Source organism: Netta rufina (genome assembly GCF_964035555.1).
Source record: "Netta rufina genome assembly, chromosome: 22".
NCBI lineage: Eukaryota > Metazoa > Chordata > Aves > Anseriformes > Anatidae > Netta > Netta rufina.
The window spans coordinates 2,551,943-2,572,257 of NC_140146.1; the positions used below are offsets into that span (position 1 = coordinate 2,551,943).

At 40.9% G+C, this 20,315-nt stretch overlaps 1 protein-coding gene across 3 annotated transcripts in view; it reads right to left on the minus strand.

The window, feature by feature from the left end:
- UBR4 (ubiquitin protein ligase E3 component n-recognin 4) overlaps positions 1 to 20,315 on the minus strand; it is a 77,121-nt gene that overhangs the window by 26,906 nt on the left and 29,900 nt on the right. The window contains exons 46-74 of one of the 3 annotated variants that reach the window (XM_084300089.1): positions 20,081 to 20,282; positions 19,616 to 19,779; positions 19,309 to 19,525; positions 18,697 to 18,913; positions 17,324 to 17,356; positions 16,131 to 16,194; positions 15,525 to 15,659; positions 14,693 to 14,867; positions 14,322 to 14,459; positions 13,757 to 13,878; positions 13,280 to 13,391; positions 12,621 to 12,751; positions 12,307 to 12,484; positions 12,009 to 12,113; positions 11,340 to 11,477; positions 10,462 to 10,630; positions 9,770 to 9,866; positions 9,226 to 9,333; positions 8,651 to 8,767; positions 7,276 to 7,485; positions 6,379 to 6,528; positions 5,418 to 5,645; positions 5,227 to 5,305; positions 4,511 to 4,753; positions 3,401 to 3,569; positions 2,637 to 2,781; positions 1,889 to 1,974; positions 1,312 to 1,399; positions 976 to 1,169 (exon numbers count right to left, since the gene is read on the minus strand). In XM_084300089.1, the coding sequence (XP_084156215.1) occupies positions 976 to 1,169; positions 1,312 to 1,399; positions 1,889 to 1,974; positions 2,637 to 2,781; positions 3,401 to 3,569; positions 4,511 to 4,753; positions 5,227 to 5,305; positions 5,418 to 5,645; positions 6,379 to 6,528; positions 7,276 to 7,485; positions 8,651 to 8,767; positions 9,226 to 9,333; positions 9,770 to 9,866; positions 10,462 to 10,630; positions 11,340 to 11,477; positions 12,009 to 12,113; positions 12,307 to 12,484; positions 12,621 to 12,751; positions 13,280 to 13,391; positions 13,757 to 13,878; positions 14,322 to 14,459; positions 14,693 to 14,867; positions 15,525 to 15,659; positions 16,131 to 16,194; positions 17,324 to 17,356; positions 18,697 to 18,913; positions 19,309 to 19,525; positions 19,616 to 19,779; positions 20,081 to 20,282 (4,214 nt within the window). The remainder of the gene's footprint in view (positions 1 to 975; positions 1,170 to 1,311; positions 1,400 to 1,888; positions 1,975 to 2,636; positions 2,782 to 3,400; positions 3,570 to 4,510; positions 4,754 to 5,226; positions 5,306 to 5,417; positions 5,646 to 6,378; positions 6,529 to 7,275; positions 7,486 to 8,650; positions 8,768 to 9,225; positions 9,334 to 9,769; positions 9,867 to 10,461; positions 10,631 to 11,339; positions 11,478 to 12,008; positions 12,114 to 12,306; positions 12,485 to 12,620; positions 12,752 to 13,279; positions 13,392 to 13,756; positions 13,879 to 14,321; positions 14,460 to 14,692; positions 14,868 to 15,524; positions 15,660 to 16,130; positions 16,195 to 17,323; positions 17,357 to 18,696; positions 18,914 to 19,308; positions 19,526 to 19,615; positions 19,780 to 20,080; positions 20,283 to 20,315) is intronic. The other 2 variants (XM_084300087.1, XM_084300088.1) reach the window with 2 other exon arrangements.

Here is a 20,315-nt window from a genome sequence, read left to right on the forward strand (position 1 = left end):
ATGGAGAGCAGTTCTAGGATTCGCTTCCTTAGCTTCTGTATTGACATGATATGTAGCCAGAAATACATTTTAAGCCTTTATCCTCTTCATAGAGAGAGACTGTTTAGGATTAAAGAGCTGTTGATGCCTCATGGAAAAACTTTAATTCTACAGACATTTTCTAGGGATTTTCACCTCCGTTTTTTTTTATTAGTAAAGACATTTGCATGAAAACAGGATATTTATTTCTTAAGATCTCATCTGCTCCCACTGCTTATTCTCAACCTGAAGTCAGAATCCTCTCTTTGTGACATCATAATCCTCTCCACAGCAGCCACTTGTGATGTCACAGAGGATTAAGACTTCAAATAAGCAATAAGCAGCAGGCACAGATTAATCCTTAAGCCAGAGATCTGATTCTGGTGAGAACATCTCAAGAAGTAAGAAGGGAAAGCATATAAGCAGAACTGGCTCCAGACTGAGCAATATATTAAAAAGGAGCATTTTTCCTGGGTAAAGCAGCAGTCGAGAGCTAGGTTATCTGACTCCTAATTTTAGTTCTACTATATGGTTTCAAGCAAGTAATGTTAACGCTTTCAGCATTGCTGGATGCATTGCAAGGTCCAAGTTCATTTATCAGTGAAACTCCCCAGAAGGTGCTATTGGTATTAATATTGGTTTCCAAACAATTAAGCTAAGTGCTTAAAACAGAGCTTGTACAAAACTTGTGTACAGATATTTTACAGGCATATTTCAAGCTCTAGGTGACATTTGGATCTTTTCTTCAACAAATTCCTGTAGGAGCTTCAGAACAATCCCACTCAGCATGGACATACAGTGATCAGTAACAGTCTAAGAAGGAACGTTACCTAAAACGAGCCAGGAAGATGAAACAAACTGTGCAGAATGGCCAATACAAATCCAACCTATTCACCGCACCAGAAATCGTAACATCAAATAAAGGGGCTTGCACACAAAAAACATGGATGAACATACTTGTTTTTCAGCTCCACTATAGCTTGCACTGTCCTATTGTTGTAATAGAGGTTGATGGTTCGGACCATTTTGGTGCGTTTCAGGTCTCCTATCTTCGCTGTCACTTTGCTGATGGTGTGGCTGCCGATCAGCTTCACCACTTGCTGAGTGGTAGTATACCGTGTGTCCACTTTAATGGAGGAAAGCTTAATATACTGAGAAGACAAAAACCAAAACCATGGACACACTGCCAATATGATCACATTCCAACAATACAGAAACAGCAAATCACGCTGCTGTAAAAGGTTGGGGTCCCTATAATTAATTGGAAAGGGGGTAAGAACAACAGGTACTTACACAGAAGGGCACTTCCGGATTGTTGCAGACAAGGCAAGGATCGCTCTCCAGGTAATAGCCATCAAATTCCACCAGCCCAGAGAGTGTGCTGCAATGAAGGGAAGAAAACTAACTTATGGATTTTTGGTATTGACTTTGTTTTATGCATGAGCCATTCAGGTAATCCGAAGAGTTTAGTTTAGCTATAATTGCCAGCATAGGCAGCAAAATTATTAACAGTCAAGATATGACCAAGAACACAAAACATAATTCTGCAAAACTATATTTTCAAACTGTTCCTACTATTTTATAACATTTACCAAACAGAAGAGCAGAAAAATCCTGAAGCTACTGCCTTAAAAAATAAAAAAAAGAAAAGAAAAAACCTACTGCCAATCACACATGCAATTTATTTTTTTTTAATGGCAGAAAAAAGCCTGCTATTCTCTCAAGACCAGCTGAAGCAAGTATATAATCTCAGTGGGGGTCCTTCCTCCACCACAATTTCATTAGAAGAATTGTGTATTCCCCTGTGGATTGCAGCTTCTCTGCTGAAAAGCTCCTTTAGTGAAATGGATCAAAGAAAGAAGAAACTCACTTGTAAATGTTGGAGTTAGGGTGGTTAGTAAGAATGTGGTTTTGAGTCCGTAGGATCTCCACAGCCTTTTGGGAGTATTCCTTCAACTGAAATACAATTAGGAAATACTGTTTTCTCAGCATTTTTTTTAATGGCTAGAAAGACAAAGATTACTCATTTTATGGCATGCTAGGTCCCCCAGAAGATGCACGCACTATACCCACAGGAATTTATGTGGTTAAGTCACTAACCAGAAACGTAACAGATCCTAAAATTAGACCTTTACCACAATAACAGTGCTATTTGTCAGAGCCAATGACTGCAAATGCCTGCCAAGATTCCTAGGGTATTCCCAGCTCTTTAAAAATACATATGCAAGTATCAGTGCATCTAAATTATTTGTTCTCAGCCCACTGGTCCCCTAAGAAATCCCACCACTTCCTTTGTTCAAAAGTCACGGTTACAAAATTTCTAAGAGCTGAAAAAAAAAAAAATCTATAAATTGGAACCAGCAGATTTCCCGAGGAAAAGTTTTCTTCCAAATAAAATAAAAATAAAAACCACAACACAACAAAGTAAAATAATCTCCAGTCCCCAATTTTTTTTAAGGAGTCTACCTTTTTTAACATTCAAATTTTCAGAATGAAAACATTTTTACAAGAAGCTGTTTTGACAGAAAATCTGTCCCAGCAGTACCTTAAACAAGTACTAACAAAATTAGTAACTGGCTGGGCCTCGGATGATGTACCTTTTCAGAAAGGCACTGTACCTTTTTCTCAGTCTGCTGTGTTTTCAGAGAGAAGTATCCCAGGAGATCTACAAACTGGGCAGCCTTTCTTCCATAGGCTGGAAGTTCTGGCCAGATTGACCACATGAGATCCAGCAGTAATTCTTGCTGAGACTTGTTAGAGTTCCTGTTGGATAGATTACAGATCAATTAGGCTTGTTGAGATAGCTATTTTGACAACAGCTGTATTGACAAGATAACTATATAGGGGATGGAAAACACATCAGATCACTAAACATTGTAACTATTATCTTGCTATACATGAGATTTCAGAGTCAAATCTCAACTCTTCTTGCCAACAGCAGTATTCCAGCACGCTCTGAAATACAAACAGAGGTCTTGCAGCAACTCAATAGACTCTTGAAGTAGTTCAGCATCCTGTTATCTGCCTTTGCATATATAACTCCCACCTTTATAATTGCATAAGCCTGTATTTGATTCACAAATTCACCCTCCCACAAACACCTACTCCTGTAGATGTCAGGAGCCAGATTCTGAAGGCAGAAATAAAATGCTTGTTGCAGATGATAACTCAAGTTGATCAGAAATGTGTAAGTCACAACTTAAATCTCCAGTCCCAACAACTGCAGAATAGTGTGAGCAACTCAAGGTGATGTCATTATTTGCAAGTCTCAGAAGCATTCAGGACAGAGCCTCAAACATTAACTCTTCCACGAGGAACAGAGCTTTTTCATCTTTCCAGAACTGAGTTGAAATTGGCTCAGAAAGGCTCCCTCCCAGCTCACCTGTAGATGTGGAGTGCGAGACAGTGGGCCTGCCATCTCACAGAGGATGAGTTGGACTCCAGCAAGAAGCAACGCAGGAACTGAATGAGGGTCTCCTTATCAGCAAACTTGTTCAGCTGGTTCACCAGAGCTGTACACAGCTGATCTTCCTGACTGCCCGAACTCTCACCTAGGAGACACCGGGTAGCACGATACAGACTTAAGAAAGCAGATGAATAGAATACCTCACAGGCTAGCCAGTTTCCTATTCTATAGATCATAAAGAATAATGGATCATACAGATAATGCAGGCAAATGACTGTGGTTAAGTCAACAAGCAAGTTCAATATTCCTCTTTTTTATTATTATTTTTTTAAATATAAGCTAAAGCTTCTGACTAATACAAAAGAAAACTCCCAGAATACTTGCCAGTAAGGATGTGAGAAATGTACTACACATCCTGATAAAAAGAGAAGCAGAAATAATAGGGCAGTGAAAACAGTCACAAAGAATCGTCTGTCAGAGAAAGACAAAATAGTTTCCTGAAGAAAAGCCAGGAGAGAATTTATGCCCATGACTTTTACAGGAAAGCTTAATTACTTTCCCAAGACTTTGGACATCCATTAAGAAGCAGCCTTGGCTCCAACATAGCTTACAAGTCAGACAGAGGAAACAAGTCCGAACATAACCATTGAAGAGCAGAGCTAATTAGGTGTGCATCAACAGTATTTAATTTCCATGAGCATTTCAATCTCCTACAACCCAGGACAAGCAATTTAGGTGGAAGCTACTTGGTCACTGGTACAGGCAACTTCCATTAGACAATTTAAAGCCCACTCAAGTTAATAAATGCTCATAGTAGGTTTGGGGTATACCCAACACTTAATTTCAGTCCCAACTCTTACGGCATACTACTTCATCTTTGACCCCTTTACTACACACAGTAAAACCACTCTCCTAGATGTAGCTAAAGTTTGCAAGTGCCCTTGCCAAGATCCATGCCTCCTTCACAACAGTACTATTTATCACAATGAGAAACAAGCAGTTCTTTCTAAACAGAAGTACAAAAAGCTAAGAGGAGCGAACTTCATCCCTGAAAGAACCACGGAACAGGGCACAGCTGCAGCTCACCCTCTCGCTCCTTTTCCTTTTCTTCCTTCTTGCTCTTTTTCGTGGAGGATTTGCTCTGTGTGGATGTCTGCCCAGAGCCTGATGCTGCAGGAGCAGAGGTGGAAGAGGTGCTTGATGATCCGGAGGATGAAGCCATGGACAGTACTTTACTGCCACACAGAGCACAAGACAGCAGCTGCAGGAGAACTGGTGATACTCCTTCATCTACCAGGAAGCTGACTTGAAGGAGGAAATAGAGAACCGCTGCAGAGAAAAGAGAAAAATTTTGTTGCCTGAATTAAAAGCAGAAAAGCCCACACCAAACAATCAAACCAAACCACCACCAACAAAAAACACCTTTGATCATGACAAGGACCATCCCACAGACTTACAGAACATTCCCATCCCTACACTAAGGAAGCATAACATTTGGGTGCAACACGGCAAAGTGTTTCATCCCAATTTACATGCTGGAAAAACAGCAGTACAAAAAAAAGAGAAGGCAGATCTCATAATTCATGTTCTAGTCAGTTATCCATTAAACCGTACTGCGTTTTTTAGGTAGGAAGACATGCAATTAGACCACTGTGACAATTATTAATGGAAATGGTTCAGTCCTACCCAAAACTCAGTTGTGTCCCTCTCTTTTTGTCCGTTGAGCCTCCCCACCCAAGAAGTCCTGATTCAAACCAAGCAATGTAATGTATACCCTCTCCTCTCTCAGAGAAAGAACTCACAGTCATCTTTAATGCAGAATTTCTGCCAGTTCACTGTTCGCTGTGTAGCAATCTCTGCACAAGCCTTGAGATGTTCCATCTGAAAGGCACAACGAGACAGGATTAAATACCACATCAGTATTTTAACTACTGACATCTTACGTAAGTGCAACATTGACTTCTTCCGAGTACAGTTGCACACTTTTCCTTACCAAGCTGATCAATGTATCATACTGCAGTGCAGAGCCTGAACTTGCTGTGACCACGCTGGCACGAAGGAAAATGCCTTGCTCTTCTAGGAGCTTTTTGATTCCACGAACATGGGAGTCCAAAGTGTGGAGGTCTCGGAGCTGGCGGTATTTATCCTTTGATCCACAGATAAAGAGCAAAAGCTTGCGGACTTGGCGGCGCACGAAGGGAGTCTGCTGGATCATCAGGTACTAGACAAAGAAAAGCCTACAACATCAGCACTGTGAACTCACGAGTAGGCAACCTGCACCAACAAAAACATGTTTTCTTGCAAAAAACTAAGATACTGGAGGTGCATTAACGAATCAGTCAACTTTAAGGTAAAGTCACCCATAAAAGCAAGTCATAGGCAGAAGAAACACTGCACAGCAATAGTGCAGCATCCTGAGCTCTGTGATTGTGAAACTGCTTCTGAAAACTATTCTTTGTCATCTATAAACATAAAATGTGACCTCAAATAAAAAACTAGTCAAGCTTAATTAAGAAATCCTTCCACAAACTTGTGCAAATGTAAGATAATTTGTTATTTCAAGTATGGAGCTATAGAATTAAACAATACAACTGAAAATATATACTTCAAACATCTTATTACTTCCTTGTTTAAGGACTAAGTTAAATACCAACAGCAAAGCATGACATTACATTGTACCATCTCAGAGATTTTGTATTAAGAGTTCTCTGGCAGCAAACACTGAGTTACAGGGAGCAAGAGCAATCTTATTTTCCACATATGCTTTATGCGAACATATGAACAGCTACCTGTTCAACAGGAAAAAAACAAACCCTGTTGTTCACCTTCTTTCAAGGGGGAGGAAAATCAGATGTGAATCAGAGATTGATTCTATGATATTCCTCATCTCTCCCAAGTAAGGTAACATTAGTGGAATTTTCTGCTTAAAACCTGCAGGTGTATCACGTTCTCACCTCAGACAAAAAGTAGAACCAAGAATGATCAAAGATGGGAGGTGGGATGCGGGAGTTTGTGTCTGCAATCTTCTTGATCTGATAGGGAAGCCGCAGTACCATCTCTGTCAGAAGCTGAGTGTAGGCCTCAAAAACATCTGCAGCATGACCCTGAAAGTGAGAGAAATCAAGTCAGGCCCTGGCACTGAGAACCCCCACTGTGCTGTCATGACAAGCTACAGGGTGTGTTTGTTTATTTTCCAAAACCAAAACTCTTCTGTACCTTTGCAACCAGAAGAAACTCCCAACTGATAAACAAAAATAAGCTGACAAACCTGCACAAGGACTTTACCTAGAAGGCAACTATGAGGACGCAGTAAATTATTCTGTAGCCCTAAGGTATTTTAATATATGAGCTTTCAACTTAGGAGACATACTTAGATTTAACTGGACTTTTTTCCCTGTATCTGTACGTATATCAACCCTCCTCCCCCCACCTCTAGTGGAGTAAAGGCACCACGGTGCTTGAACAAGTCTGGGGTTTAGTGTAGAAATCCCTATCAACTGCTAGGCTTCCTTGCCACAATGAATAGTGGTGGTTCAGAAATTCTGCCTGCCAAGCATAAACAGTCACATGATGGAGTAGCTTCCCCTCAGGAAGATTAACACCTGAACCAGAAACAATGACAGCAGCTCCACAGAACTGCCTCATTTAGCCAGGCAGCAAGAGATATAGCGAGCTGGGCTGCTCTGCTAGAGAACTCAGAGCTGTTATTAATTTTCTCTGCACATTAAGGGAACAGATTTTAATTGCACAACTGAGCAACAACCCCTTCTGCAAAGATGTTTTTACTTGCTTCTGTGCAGCAGTCCTTTAATGCAGGTCACATAACACTAATTGCATAGGGCACGACTCACCTTCACATACTGACGGAGGAAGAAAGGGCTCATATCAGGTGGAGAAGAAGTAGTGTGAGGTTTCAGGAGCTGGCTAGTGGCCACTGGCTCCTCGTCATTCTGCTGGCTTTTCCAGTACTCTAGCAAAGACTTCAGCACGTGCAGGCAGTAGTCAACAGCACCAGAGCTCAAGAGTGCAGCAGCAGTGGCACTAGAGATGAGGGAGGAAGACTGAAACAAAGAGAAAATGGATTACTAGAGCACCTGAGAACCACCATGTCAGAAGAGCAAGGGAAGCTGTGACAATCAGATGGCATTTGCTGACCGTATGGATAAGAGTATTTTTTTTTTTTTAATGAAACTTTACAGGCAGCTTTTAAGTTTGCGGTTTGTTTGAGGTTGTTTTTTTTTGGATTTTGTTTTTTTTCATGTTTATGAAAAGAAACTCAAACATTTACAGAGACTCTTTTGAACAAGCGCTTAGTAAAGGAAAACAAATAAAATCTCCTCTTAAGTCTAATCTCCCCTCGACACATGTGCCAGAGGCCACTGAGCTATGGATTAGACAAGTAGGGCTTTTTTTCCCTTTTTTATTTTTATTTTTTTTTTTTAAGTTGGGATTTCTATTTGTTTATCTGGGATTTGGCCAGCTGAGGGTGAATTCTGGTAGAGAAAGAGTCCCTGATGCATATGCTGCTCAGAGGCTCTGCTCCACCCAGGTATTGCTCCACCTGCATTCTGCAAGACGATGAGCTTTGATTTCTGTGGGAAGCTCAAGTGAATAACAAAGGCTGGAGAAAAAGCTACTGTAAATAAAACTATTAAAGCAGCCCTGTAAATCCAAACAAACCCCACAGCTCATAAGCTCATTAAAATTTGATGCAGTTCAGACTAAATTTTTTAACCTCTATGCTTTTTTATTAATCTCCTTCCCACCACACATACTGCTTTTTATGCCTTATTACTGTACCTTTTAGCAACAAATATCTAAGGAATCCTCTTAGCGACTTTTACGTTGACACAGCAGCATATTGCTTCCCAATAATCACATTACAAATCCTTTTAACCCCTTCAGCACCAATAAGATGCAACACAAAATCTACCAGAGCATTTTAAATAACATCACTAATGTTCTGCCCTTAGCACAGAACAGACTGTGCATATAAAACAAATTCGGACATCTTCCCGTGTTGGTTTCCTCCATCTGAGTTACAGCAAAGATCTTTATTCATAAGTCAAGAAACATTACAGACCCATCGCAACTTTGTCCAAAGCACTTTTAACTATTTTTCAGTTTTACACTAGCTACTTTACGTAACAGCTTTTATAACATCTTTGACGAAGAAAAACTCCCCAGCCACATCACACTCCTGAAAAAGCATTTTGAAGAATATACCTCACAAATGGAAGACTTGGATCCTGACTTAGTTCTGGACATGAACACACTAAGCAGCCTCATTACCACCAAGTGTACTTCATTCACAGGAGAACGTTCATTTTTCTTAGACACATCCTGCAAAGAGAGAGCTTGCTTACTTACAGAGCTGAGCATCATGTCCTAAGCACCTGAATTTCAGTGCTCTGATCTTCACAAAGCATTTCTAATTTAAGCTCAAACAGTAATACTAAAAAAGCAGCCCAAATTCCTCAACTCTAAGACTAGACAGTGGCCTGGGTGCCAGAAAAGAGTTACAGAAATGGAAACGTATACATGTCAACATCACTGATAAATCAAGACTGTTTTAAGAGTTTAATTCAAGGCAAGCAAGTTTCTATGCTCACTTGCTAATGCTGGAACCAGGCACAGGTGAGGTTTTTTCTATGTTATGTGAAATGAACTAACAGAAATAAAATGCCTGAGCATATCCATTCAGCAACTATATTTCTATGACTCCAATGCATCTAATTCCTCCATGGGAAGAAACCTTGTCTAGGAGCCACAGAAGATTGTGTGCTCATACTACAACTTGCCTTTTTGTCCATGCACAGTTCTGCAATCAGCTGGGAGAGAAGGTTATCTAAAGCTCCCTTATCTTTCTCATCATCTCCATCTAGGTCTGTAGTGAGCATCAGAATAACCTGGAAATAGAAGTGAGAGAATTAAGAGAAGACAGCTTCCATGTTTTCAAGATAGATACAGACTATCTTTCACAAAACCTCTGCACAGGTTTTATCTTGATTAATTTATGTTCTTTCCCAAATTCTGCCTGCAACACCACTCCCTAGTGTGAATTTTCAGTACAAATGTGAAAGACCCAAATATATAGGGGATCAAGGATTTTATCCCTTAAGCTCATCAGTTAAAAGTAACACCACACTGAGAAAGGGTATATGCATAGCAAAACTCTTTGGGTAAGGAATGCTGTGCAACAGATTGAACACTTCAGAGAGGGACTCACACACTGTGACTGGGAAGGAAAGATAGAGGGAAAAGCATGTGCAAACAAAAACCTGAGAGTAGTAGCAGTGATTAACTATTTGAATAAGGCTCAACTCCAAAGCCCTCCTCAGTTACCTGCATATAAGGAATGGCCCGGACTCCTCCAACACTCCTGAGCTGAGGTAAGTTTTGCAGCAGCCTCTCCAGCAACATCAGTCGGACCATGTGCAGTCTACGAAGTCAGAAGGCAGGAATCAGACATATTGCAAAAAATTTTAGCCCCGGGAGGATTATCACCAGAGCACTGCAATTTACCACAGACACTCTGAGAATCATGAAATCTTAAAGTGATCACATTAACACCAACAGAGACAGACTCCCTCAGACTTTACACTTAAGCAGTATGAAAGATGCAGAGCAACTCAGGCAATGGACACAGTCTTTTTCTGCAAAACCAGACTGCCTAGCATGATGTACATGCTTTTTTCCCCTGAACACTGCATTTCACAAGCTTCCCAGAGTTAGATTTTAGTGATTCTTCTGTTTAATAGGCTCATATCAATTTTTTCATCACTTTGTAAAAGCAGCAGTTTTGTGGGACACATTACACTTAAGTGTAATGTTACATGGTGAATGCACAAAGGGAGGCACTTTGCAACAACAGTTTGCTCTATTCTGTTTCAGACACAAGATCGGCTTTTGATTTTTACTGTCCAAAGTTACAAATCCCATTCCATGAACTTCAGCACCTACAGTCCACTCCTCTACAAACAATGACCCTGCACAACAGATGTGTGATTTTTGAAAATGAAAACAAAGCCTCTTGCCTGTTGCTGGTGTGGACGTCTCCCTCTGCCTCCCCTTCCCCTTCCGAACCATCTCCTTCTTGTTGGCCTGTGGTAGTGCTGATAGCACCTGTGCTCGAGCTGACACTACCTGGTCCAGCAGGGTGGCCTTCAGCTGTTGTGTCCCCATAAGCACTACTACGGCCAGACACTGAAAAAGAAACAAAGAGAAAGAAGAAAGGGAAATACAGTATCAGCATAAGTGCACATGCATCTTGCCTTCTTCCTAGCGACCAATGAAGTCGCACTACCCTTTGGAATTATGGTTCTAAAGAGATTATGTTCGTGGTTACCTTCAAAATTTTAAAGAGCATCTTTCCACCAGTGCAATATAACACCCCCAGCACTATTTTTGACTCAAATCTTTGTGGCACAAATCGAGTTGATTCTACAGCAGTAAATTTAAACTGAGTCAGAAGAAAGGTGTTCTATACAGGACAGGCAGTGTGGACATAGTTTTTGATAGAAGTCTGATTACTGGCAGCCTTTAAATACATTAATTCTGTTTTACTCAGCTTTACGTAGGTGTCAGTCCCAAGAAAAAAGCAGAAAATTACTTCTATCCCATCCCAATTTATGCTGCAGTATATTAAATTATTTTATTCTTGCTCTAGGCTACTGCACTGTTATTTATTACAGGCCAGCAAAAAGTACTATTCCACACTTCTAGAGAACTATGAAAGTGAGCAAATATTCTGTCTGTATGGCACATCGGTGGTAATTGCAAAACAATGCATGGCATCACCTATTTAGAACAGATTTATTATTTTCCAGGGATTATCCACCCCACTTAATGCTGGTAAAGTCCTATTACTGTAGAAATCAGATATACAGACAAGAACCCAGCAAGAGATACTCACCACTGTGCTCACCAGCCACTGAGTCCACCGCACTGCCACCGCTCTCAGAGCCCACACTCCCACCATGGTCAGCAGGTGAAGTCCTAAGTGTTGAGCCATCTGTTGCAGCTGTGCTGCCTTCATCATCAGATGCTGGAGCTAAGAGAATAAAGAGAGCTGTTACAAGTAAAAACACTGTCTTAATATAACTCCAAAAGAATTGCATATGAAAGAAAGAAAAGCCACAAAGATTTATCTTTTCATTTTGTGTCAATTTTCAACTACAAATCAAAAAGGAATGTGGAGTGTTCATCAGTACACTTACGACTGCTAAGAGCAGTGGAAGGGAAATACCTGAGAAAGAAACCTTATCATCAAATTGACAGATATCTAATTTACTTGAATGGCAATGGCTGGTTGTTTATAAATGCAAAGGAAATACCAAATATAATTTACTTTGTCTGTTTTATTTTAAGAGGAGGAAATAAATTCCTCTGAACTCCATAATGAAAGTCTTTCAAAGCAAGAAAAGGTCATAAATACACTATTAAAGATACATGAAGCCAATGGTAATAACTGATTCTTCAAAATCTTATTTACAAACGAATTTTAAATCATTACTTAGGTTAAACTTATATATAAGTTTATTTATTTATATATATATCTATATTCCTTGCAGTGAACAGTTACCTGATGCTGTTGTATCTGAGAGCGTTCCGGCATCAAGAGATGAAGAGCTTGGTGCTTGGCCAGACAGTCCTAAACTCTGAAGTCCAAGTGCACTACTGCTACTCCCTGCAAGAAGAAAACAAACAATGAGTATCTTCCCACAAACAAACCACGTTAACTCTGGCCTTACATTTACATTTCATATTTCTACTACCTTTGATTTGTTGGTAGTCACATCAACAGTTTCTGCTCTGCTTCTTTCCCAGTTCCCCCATATTCTGTTCACCTTTCTGACTACCAATAAATGCTTACAACTTACCTTGCTGATCTTGTTGCAGGCTCAGGGCAATAGCCAATTCTACCATTGTTTCATCATCTGCATCTGGAGGAATATCCAGCATGGGTGGGAATCCCTCTGCTCCAGCCAGAAGAGCCTCCAGGGGAGAAGGGTTCCCATTATTCACATTTTCAGAAGTCTCCAGAACCATTGATTCAGACTGTGGAGATGAAACACGAGAGCTTTAGCCAAACCACCACCAGCTAATGGAACACTAAAGATTGATTCATTGTAACTAAACTAAACCCAAGTACCTAGCAGACTTTAAAGGCTCCAGAGAAGTACTCTAGACTTACCACCATCTCAAAGTCCCCATGATCAACTTCATTTTGCTCCTGGCTTTCTTGTCGGATATGTTCACCATTTGCTATCCCAGAGCTCTGCAGCTTGTCTTCTGCATCGTCGTCATCATCATCATCTTTATCTCCTGAATCAAAAAGGATTAATTCACAAATGCACTCTTTCTTTACATATCATGAACAAGGTAATCAGTGCTAAGAAAAAATAACAACCCCGTCCACTGTTTATTCACAGTTGCCAATAGATTCCATGACAGCTACAATTCATATCAATACTAAAAAGTATCTCTTGAATGCAGATTTGATACCCTAATCTTTGTCCACACATATTTTTGTTACTGATAATGTAAAGGCTTGAAAATGTGCATGTATTACTGTATTGCTACAGTTTCAATAAAATACTCAAGCTTTGCTGTCACTGAAATCAGAGTATCTCAGAGAGACCTCCCCTTTGAATTCTAGAATATCAAAGACAAGGTGAGTATTAGAAGAAAAAAAAAAAAGTTTTGTAGGGAGGCAAGAGAGAGGGAAGAAAGGAAAAGAATGAAGAAAGGCTACTTTTGTCCCATTTAAAAGACTACTTTTTTGGGGTCTTTTCTGACAAATGAAGCAGGTCATGCTCATTTAAAGACAAAGATGAATGGATTTTTTCATACCCATAGGAGTATTACTGCGAGGGGAAGATGGCAAGGTGACATGTCTCCGTTTGTTCCTTGGTCTCAGTACTCTGATCAAAGCTTGTTTGCAAGAAAAGCTCACTGCAGGATCCTAGAGGGTTAATAGGTAATCATTAAACTTCTTAAGCTTTAAGTTCTTATTCACTGTATTTAGAAAGATGGGCAAAAATACACTTCTGATTGGTCACGATTCACATAAGGCGTATGTCATTGCCTACCTTCTGAATTCCCTTTTTCTCCCAAAAGCCATAAAGCAGCACTTATTATTACACGTTAATGCATGACAAACATTATTAAAATACAAGGAGAGATGCATTTCTCCTTCATCTATCTCTGGTTGTATGTTTTTGGCTGCAAGCTTCTATTTTTATTGCCTCATCTTATCATTTTACATGTATTTTACTTGTCATGTTATTTGTGTTATGGGTTGATACAGAGCATAGCAAGGTTACATACTGGGCAAAGTAACATCTGCATGTAGATCTTGGATGCTGTATGGATACAATCCAGTTCACATGTGCAGTATCCATGGATAATATCCACCAAAGCATTGACCGTGGCCTCAACATGAGTCAGACCTAAGGAGGAATAAAAGTAGGACTGCAATCAACTACCTTTCCATTTCAGCACATACATCAAGACACTGCAGGAAGCATCTTTTATTTGTAGACTTCAAAGCATTTTCTAGTGCCACAAAAATATTGAAGCTTCAGTCCAAAATGAACTTGAACACCAACCTTGTATAGAACATGGAATACTGCATGTGCCATATACCAGCACCACTGAATATCCCCTAATGCCAACCATAACTAAATCAATCATCAGTCTCTTTTTACTAGTATATACACCTATTTTTGAACAAAAGATTTAGAGCAGAATTCAGAGATATACCTTATAAAGCATACATGGCATCATTAACAACTTAAATCTAGTTTGAAACAAATAATTTCTGTTTACAAGCTCAAAATGGGCTTCCTTAAAACACACAACCTTGACTATAACAAATAAAGAGCTAGCATACCTGGCAAGCAGGCAGGGGCGAGGAATGCATTTTTGGGTTTTGATGCATGTAGCTTCCAGAAATGGTTGACCAACTGGGTAATAAACGTGCAGCCTTCTCCTTCAGCATGTTTCTGGGCCTCTTGCCCTTCTTCACTCTCTATACAGATCAAAGAACAGCTGTCATACTTGTGCAGAGCAAAGCATTAATACGCAGGGAAACACCAAGTTTATTTGAAAAAGGCTTTTGTTAAGAGGGTCTGATGTCTTCATTACAAGGACCATCTCAGACATATCATATTTCAAATATGACTCTCTCACACTGAACCAAATACCACAACACATTTTCAGGTACCACAAGAGAAAGCTGAAGAAAAATCCAGACTTGTCTACCTGTTTCCAACTGTGGCAGCTTTGACTCCGTATAATGGACCAGATTGTTGGGTCTCATAATAGCAATGGATCGAGCAGTGATGACCAACCTCTGAAACACTTCAGGATCAAGGTCCTTTCCTTCCTTGGTTGAGGAACTCAAATACTGAATGGCTTTACTTAGCAACGCTTGATCCTGTAAAGTGGAAGATAACATAGGCAAAGAAAAACAACAGACTGCAGAACAGCAAAACAGCTGAAATACACCCGCAGGATAGCTCATGGAGACATCTGCTTTCATTCTCTTTGCCAGTGTCATCTATAAAGAACAATATTAAAAATTCACCCAGTAACAACAACAAAAAAATCTGTCTGGAGAATTCATTTTCATTTTTCTTTCCCTCTGGCTTAAATGCAGACAGGATGACCAATGTATAAACATAACCATTCAAATCATTAGGAATGTCTACCTGCAGGCATCTATGCATTTAATGCAATTATATTAGCACAGTCCAACCACTTCTTACCCTAGTATATTCCTATCACCCTAAGTCAGATGCACGTGCAAACAGAAATCAGAGCTACTGACACGGTTTACAAACAAGCTTGTGTTTCAAGATCCTGATTCCTCTGGAATGATTGCTATTATTTCCCAACAAAATCTTCAAAAAGCATTTTAGCTAGTGAAACTTCAATGAAACACTGTACCAGCAAGGCAGGCAGCAGGAGCTAAAGGAAAGTTAGCCAGCAGCTTTACACTTCATGGAAAAAGTGCTTTCTATGTGCAGGCTGCACCTCAAACATAAACTAGCAAGTTACTGTAGTTGCTGAAATCTTTGCACCATCATTTTACCTTGTGGTTATGGTATGCTGAGCGACTGGTGTGCAAGCTAGCCAAGAGACTCTTGGTTTGCTGCTGGACGCTGGAAGGAGCTGGCATGGACAGGAGCATAGTAGCCAGTTCCTGAGCAGCCACCTTATTCTTCTCCTGTTCCCAAGAACAGACAAAAAAAAACATTCTTCAGTTCACTAACCATTAAGATGATGCATGAGTCCAATTTCTCTGCAGGCAACCCCCCCTCCTTGCACTGAGCATGCAAGTTTCTACCTTCTTGCAATACAGTTTTGATAACCCCTCAATTTATTATTTGACATTTAAAGAACATTTCACATGCCTAGACAAGTCCTTTTGAGATTTATAGGCTTCTACCCTGATGATTTTGCAAACGAGGTCACTCTACAGCACAAAAATCCCACCAGCAATAAATGCAAATGCCAATTGTCATTCTAAACTAGTTTCAAACGCTTTTCGCTAAGTCAACTTTCAGATCAGTGCTCTGAGCAAAATGGATGCGGCTCTCTTCCGTATCAGGCCCCCAGGGCTGCAGGAGGTGCTGATGATCTTGCCCCTCCTCCCCCATCTCTGAAAGCTCAAGAATGTATTCAGAAAGTTACTTGCCTTCTCGTTGACTGGTCCTACAGCAAAGCAGCTTTCCAGCGCTTCTAAAGAACTCACTACTAGCCTGAAGGGAGAAAGGAAAGCAGGCTTGAGTACAGCAACCCTTCTCTCGCCTTAGCACTTTGCTTTATGCAGGCTACAGTCATGAGTAGCTCAGAGACAGCTAACGAATGCCAAGTACAAAATCAAAGCATGATAAAACCTGCCACAGGCACCATGCATATCATTTCATTGTGTTACAGACCAGAGTTAAACCTGGCTCACGCTCACAGACAAACTTAGGACTGCTTTAATAATCCACAGCTGAAAGACAGGGGCTTTTCTCTACCAAAGAGGATAAAACACTTCCTTACACAGCCTGCAGCAGGGATAACTTGGATTGTCTTGACAGTACCAATTCACCATGGCCCACAGACGTACGTACATATGACTGCAGATCAAGGGTTGGTATGACACATGGGAAAAAGCGTAACCGACTTTTCTAAGGGAGCAAGATTCTACTCGCTTGCTATTTTCACACAGGTTGCTCTTTCCAATTTGGAGTTTCAGCGCAAAGTACTCCAGAGGAAAATGAGCTCTGAGCACCAGGTATGAGCCAAGCGAGAGATGGATGCAAAGTTTTGACAGCAATAAGGCAAGCTAGTAAAATACTTGCCCCAACTGAGAACCTTATTTACGAGTTGCAGCAAGGTGCTGACTCTCCCTTGCAGCACCACTTCACATCTCGCAGTAGAACTACCTGAAATGCCCCCTGGCACACCAGAATGAGCAGTGCAAGAATATAGGAAGAGGGAGGGAAGAGACAGCATTAAGGGGAGAAATAACTGTGTAGGATTGGATACGAGATAGAAGAAACAACAGTTCTCTGGTCTGGTGGTGATAAATAAAATTGAAATCCCCTACCCTCAGTCACCCTTCACAAAGCTAGTAGGGAAATATAAGTGGGAGAAAAAGACGTAAGGAGGGACAAAGCAAAAAGAGGAGTCTGTCAAACAAGCAACAGTTATGCTGTGTACAGAAAAAATCTGCAAACCGCTTCGTCTTTACATTTTGCTAAATCATCTGCCATGCAATGACCAGAATGTAAAGAAGCAAATGTCACTTGGAAAACAAAAAAACAGTCAACAAAAGCCACATGTGTCTGCCTCTCTGACACACACTCATTCGTGCAGAGAAAAGGATGGCATACTAACCGGTCCAGGGTGGTTAGGGACTCAGTTTCAGAACTTTGGGGGAGCAAAGAAAAAGGAAAAAGAAAAAAAAATATGTGTAAAGCTCACAGAAAAACTCCCTAGAACACATCCTAAGCAAAAGGCAAATTAAACAGGGAAATCATGAAGCTGGGAGTGCAATATATACAGTAAATCTAAGCATGGCTCTTCTATTTGGGCAGCAGACACTTGCCTAATAGCACAACAAATGAAGGAGATCCAGGCCACCTAGCACAGAGAAGCCAAGCACACTGCTTAAAGCACAACTGAAGGTTAAATTTGAAGTACAGACACCAAACTTCTGAAAGGAAAGCTGCCTCTTGCCTGCCATTAGTTGTTCCTACTCAAGAGGCCCTTTATAAGGTAACCACACTGCGTTCTGTAACATGTAAGTAAAAATAAAAAGAATAGTTTCCTTTGGTTCCAAGTTTTTAGGATATAATTCCACTGCTTTCAAAAAATGGAAGGCATGTCCGTGCATAGAGAGACATCTTGTGGAGATGTCACAGCAGAGAAGGGAAGAAAAGAGAAATTATGGGCAGGAAAAAATAGGTCCAAATAGATCCTTCAATTGGATGTATCCACTACTTCAAGCTCTGAACCTTTATGTGAGAATTTCAGCAAGACAATCAGCCATGATTTACTCAGTCAAGAGGCTTACAGTGCTCATTTTTCAGCAGCGTTATTTCTTCTACGACCTGTTGCCCTCCTGTCCTTGCTAGCTTGCCAGTCTTTCTACAACCCTGATGGCACAGGCTGTATGAGCCCAGAGAAAGAAAATGGGATGGATATACAAAAAGTTCCCTTTCTTCTGTAAATATATCCCCCAACTCACCCTTGTGCTCTGACCCTCAGTATGGATATGGATGGGGGAAACAACACTGTCTCCACCACAGTAAAGCCTGTAATATACGGGCTCTATTGCTAACCTGTTAGGAACCACACATCTAAAGCAAGGTCACACACAAAGTCCTCCTCAAAATGAACTGAACGTCAGAGAGACCTAAACTCTGTGAGCTCCAGAGAATGAAAGAGGGCTAACTTGAAATGAGAAAAAGCACCAAGAAAGCAGAATTTTCTTTCAGCTCTTCAAGACTCCTATAACAAGTGAACTGAGCATACAAAGCATGCGCACACATCTATCCCTCTAATCCACCAGATGAATCAAGAGGGAGCACAAAGTTCTCCTTAGGAGATAACCATTCACTTTTCAGCTGTTGTTTTATACAGCAGCGAGAACAACGCGCTAACTCCTTAAGTTCTCCTAGTTTTGAAAGGCACACAAAGGTACCTAGGTGCCTTCTAGAGCAACTATCCATTTTCATGGAGAAATTAAAGAAAGACTGCAGCAATACCTCTCCAGGACAGTCCCACTGGCAGCAGCAGGGGTAGTTGACTCCGTGTCTCCAGTACCATTCCCTTGATTTAGGTTTGGGGGACAAACATTGCTCACTGAAGCAGATGGGAAATCCTCAGGGGGCTCATCAGGCCATCCAAACTGCTCTTTGGTTTTGCCATAAATTTTTATGGAATCCATCATCGTGACTCCAGCCGGATCCACGGAAGCCCCAACTGTGGTGATGAGAGAAATTTCTTAAAGACTAACAAAACTTTTTCTTTTGAATAAAAATAAGCATAGCCTCTTAAGGCAAGGACAGTAATTGTGCTGTGTCAATATACGCCCATCCTGACAGTTTCATCTCCTTTTCAAGGCCACTTCCCTTCTCTATTACCGCCACCCAAAATTCTTGAGCTGAGCTACTGCATGTTCACCTGCTGCAGCAAGAAACTGCGCCCTAAAGAAACAGCTACTAGGTGTGCAAGATCTGCCCCTCAAACTGTTTCTGAGGTCAGGTCAAATAAACAGCTTGTGGAAACCCTCTCTGCTATGAGCTGAAGCAAAGTAGCTTCAACATGCCTGAGCAAAGCGAACAGGCAGTCCAAGCAAACAATTAACAATGACTTACTGAAGATAGTTAATTTTTTGTCAGCTTGCAAGGCTTCCTCGCGAGTGAAAGGGAAGTCAAACCAACGAGCCCTGGTCATATTCAGCTGCATGGTGCGGCCAAATATCTCCAAGTACGAGGGTGCTCTCTCTATTGCTTGCGTGCCAATCTGAATCCGCATGCCTGTCATCACCATCGTACTGTTATTGTTTGTAACTTCAATGGTGAAACCCCCGGGCTGCAGAAGACAAATCACAAAGGCATACTATCAATCTAGACAATAACGTCATCTGGAAGTCCAAGAGAATGCCCGAATTTCCCCATTTACCTTTGTGTTGGCCACATACATGCCAGTGGAATTGAGCCGGTGCTTTATCTGCTGAGCATTGTAAACCTGCAGCAGGTCATTGCCTCCAAACTCCACATCTGTGAGCTGCTGGTTGTGTTCGAAGAAGTCAATAGGGAAGTTCACTTGGCTGGATGTACGAGTTGCTATAAGAGACAAGATGAATGCTTTTGGCAAGAAACATTCTTAAGAGGCAAAGCTATGATAAAGCAACAGCAAAATGAACTTGCCTTCTTTGGAAATGCCTGTGCTAGCCAGATAGCTATGTATCATTACAGACATCAATGGGAAGATTTTACCCATACTTTAGCCAATACTTAGGCCAGCCCTGAGGTTAAATGCTAATTATCAGATATGAATGTCTTAAGTATCTACACGCTGCTGATCAATCTTCACATCTGTATTTGCTACTGCTAGCTTACATGAGATACATGAGAAGTCCCTTACTAATTGCAGCTGCCTTGCGCTTGCGAACTGGCTTCATGATGCTGATGACACTGCTAGGCTGGAGAGAGGGCTGCAGCCAGTAGGAGGTATTCTCTACATTTGCCATGTAGATCCTCAAGCTGCCATCTTCGCACAGGAGGATCATAGTCGTCCTCTGCTGCTCATTGCAGGCTGTGTGACGGATGGCCACCATGTCCTGAATCTGCAAAAGTAGGCAATGCAAGTCAAGGAAGGG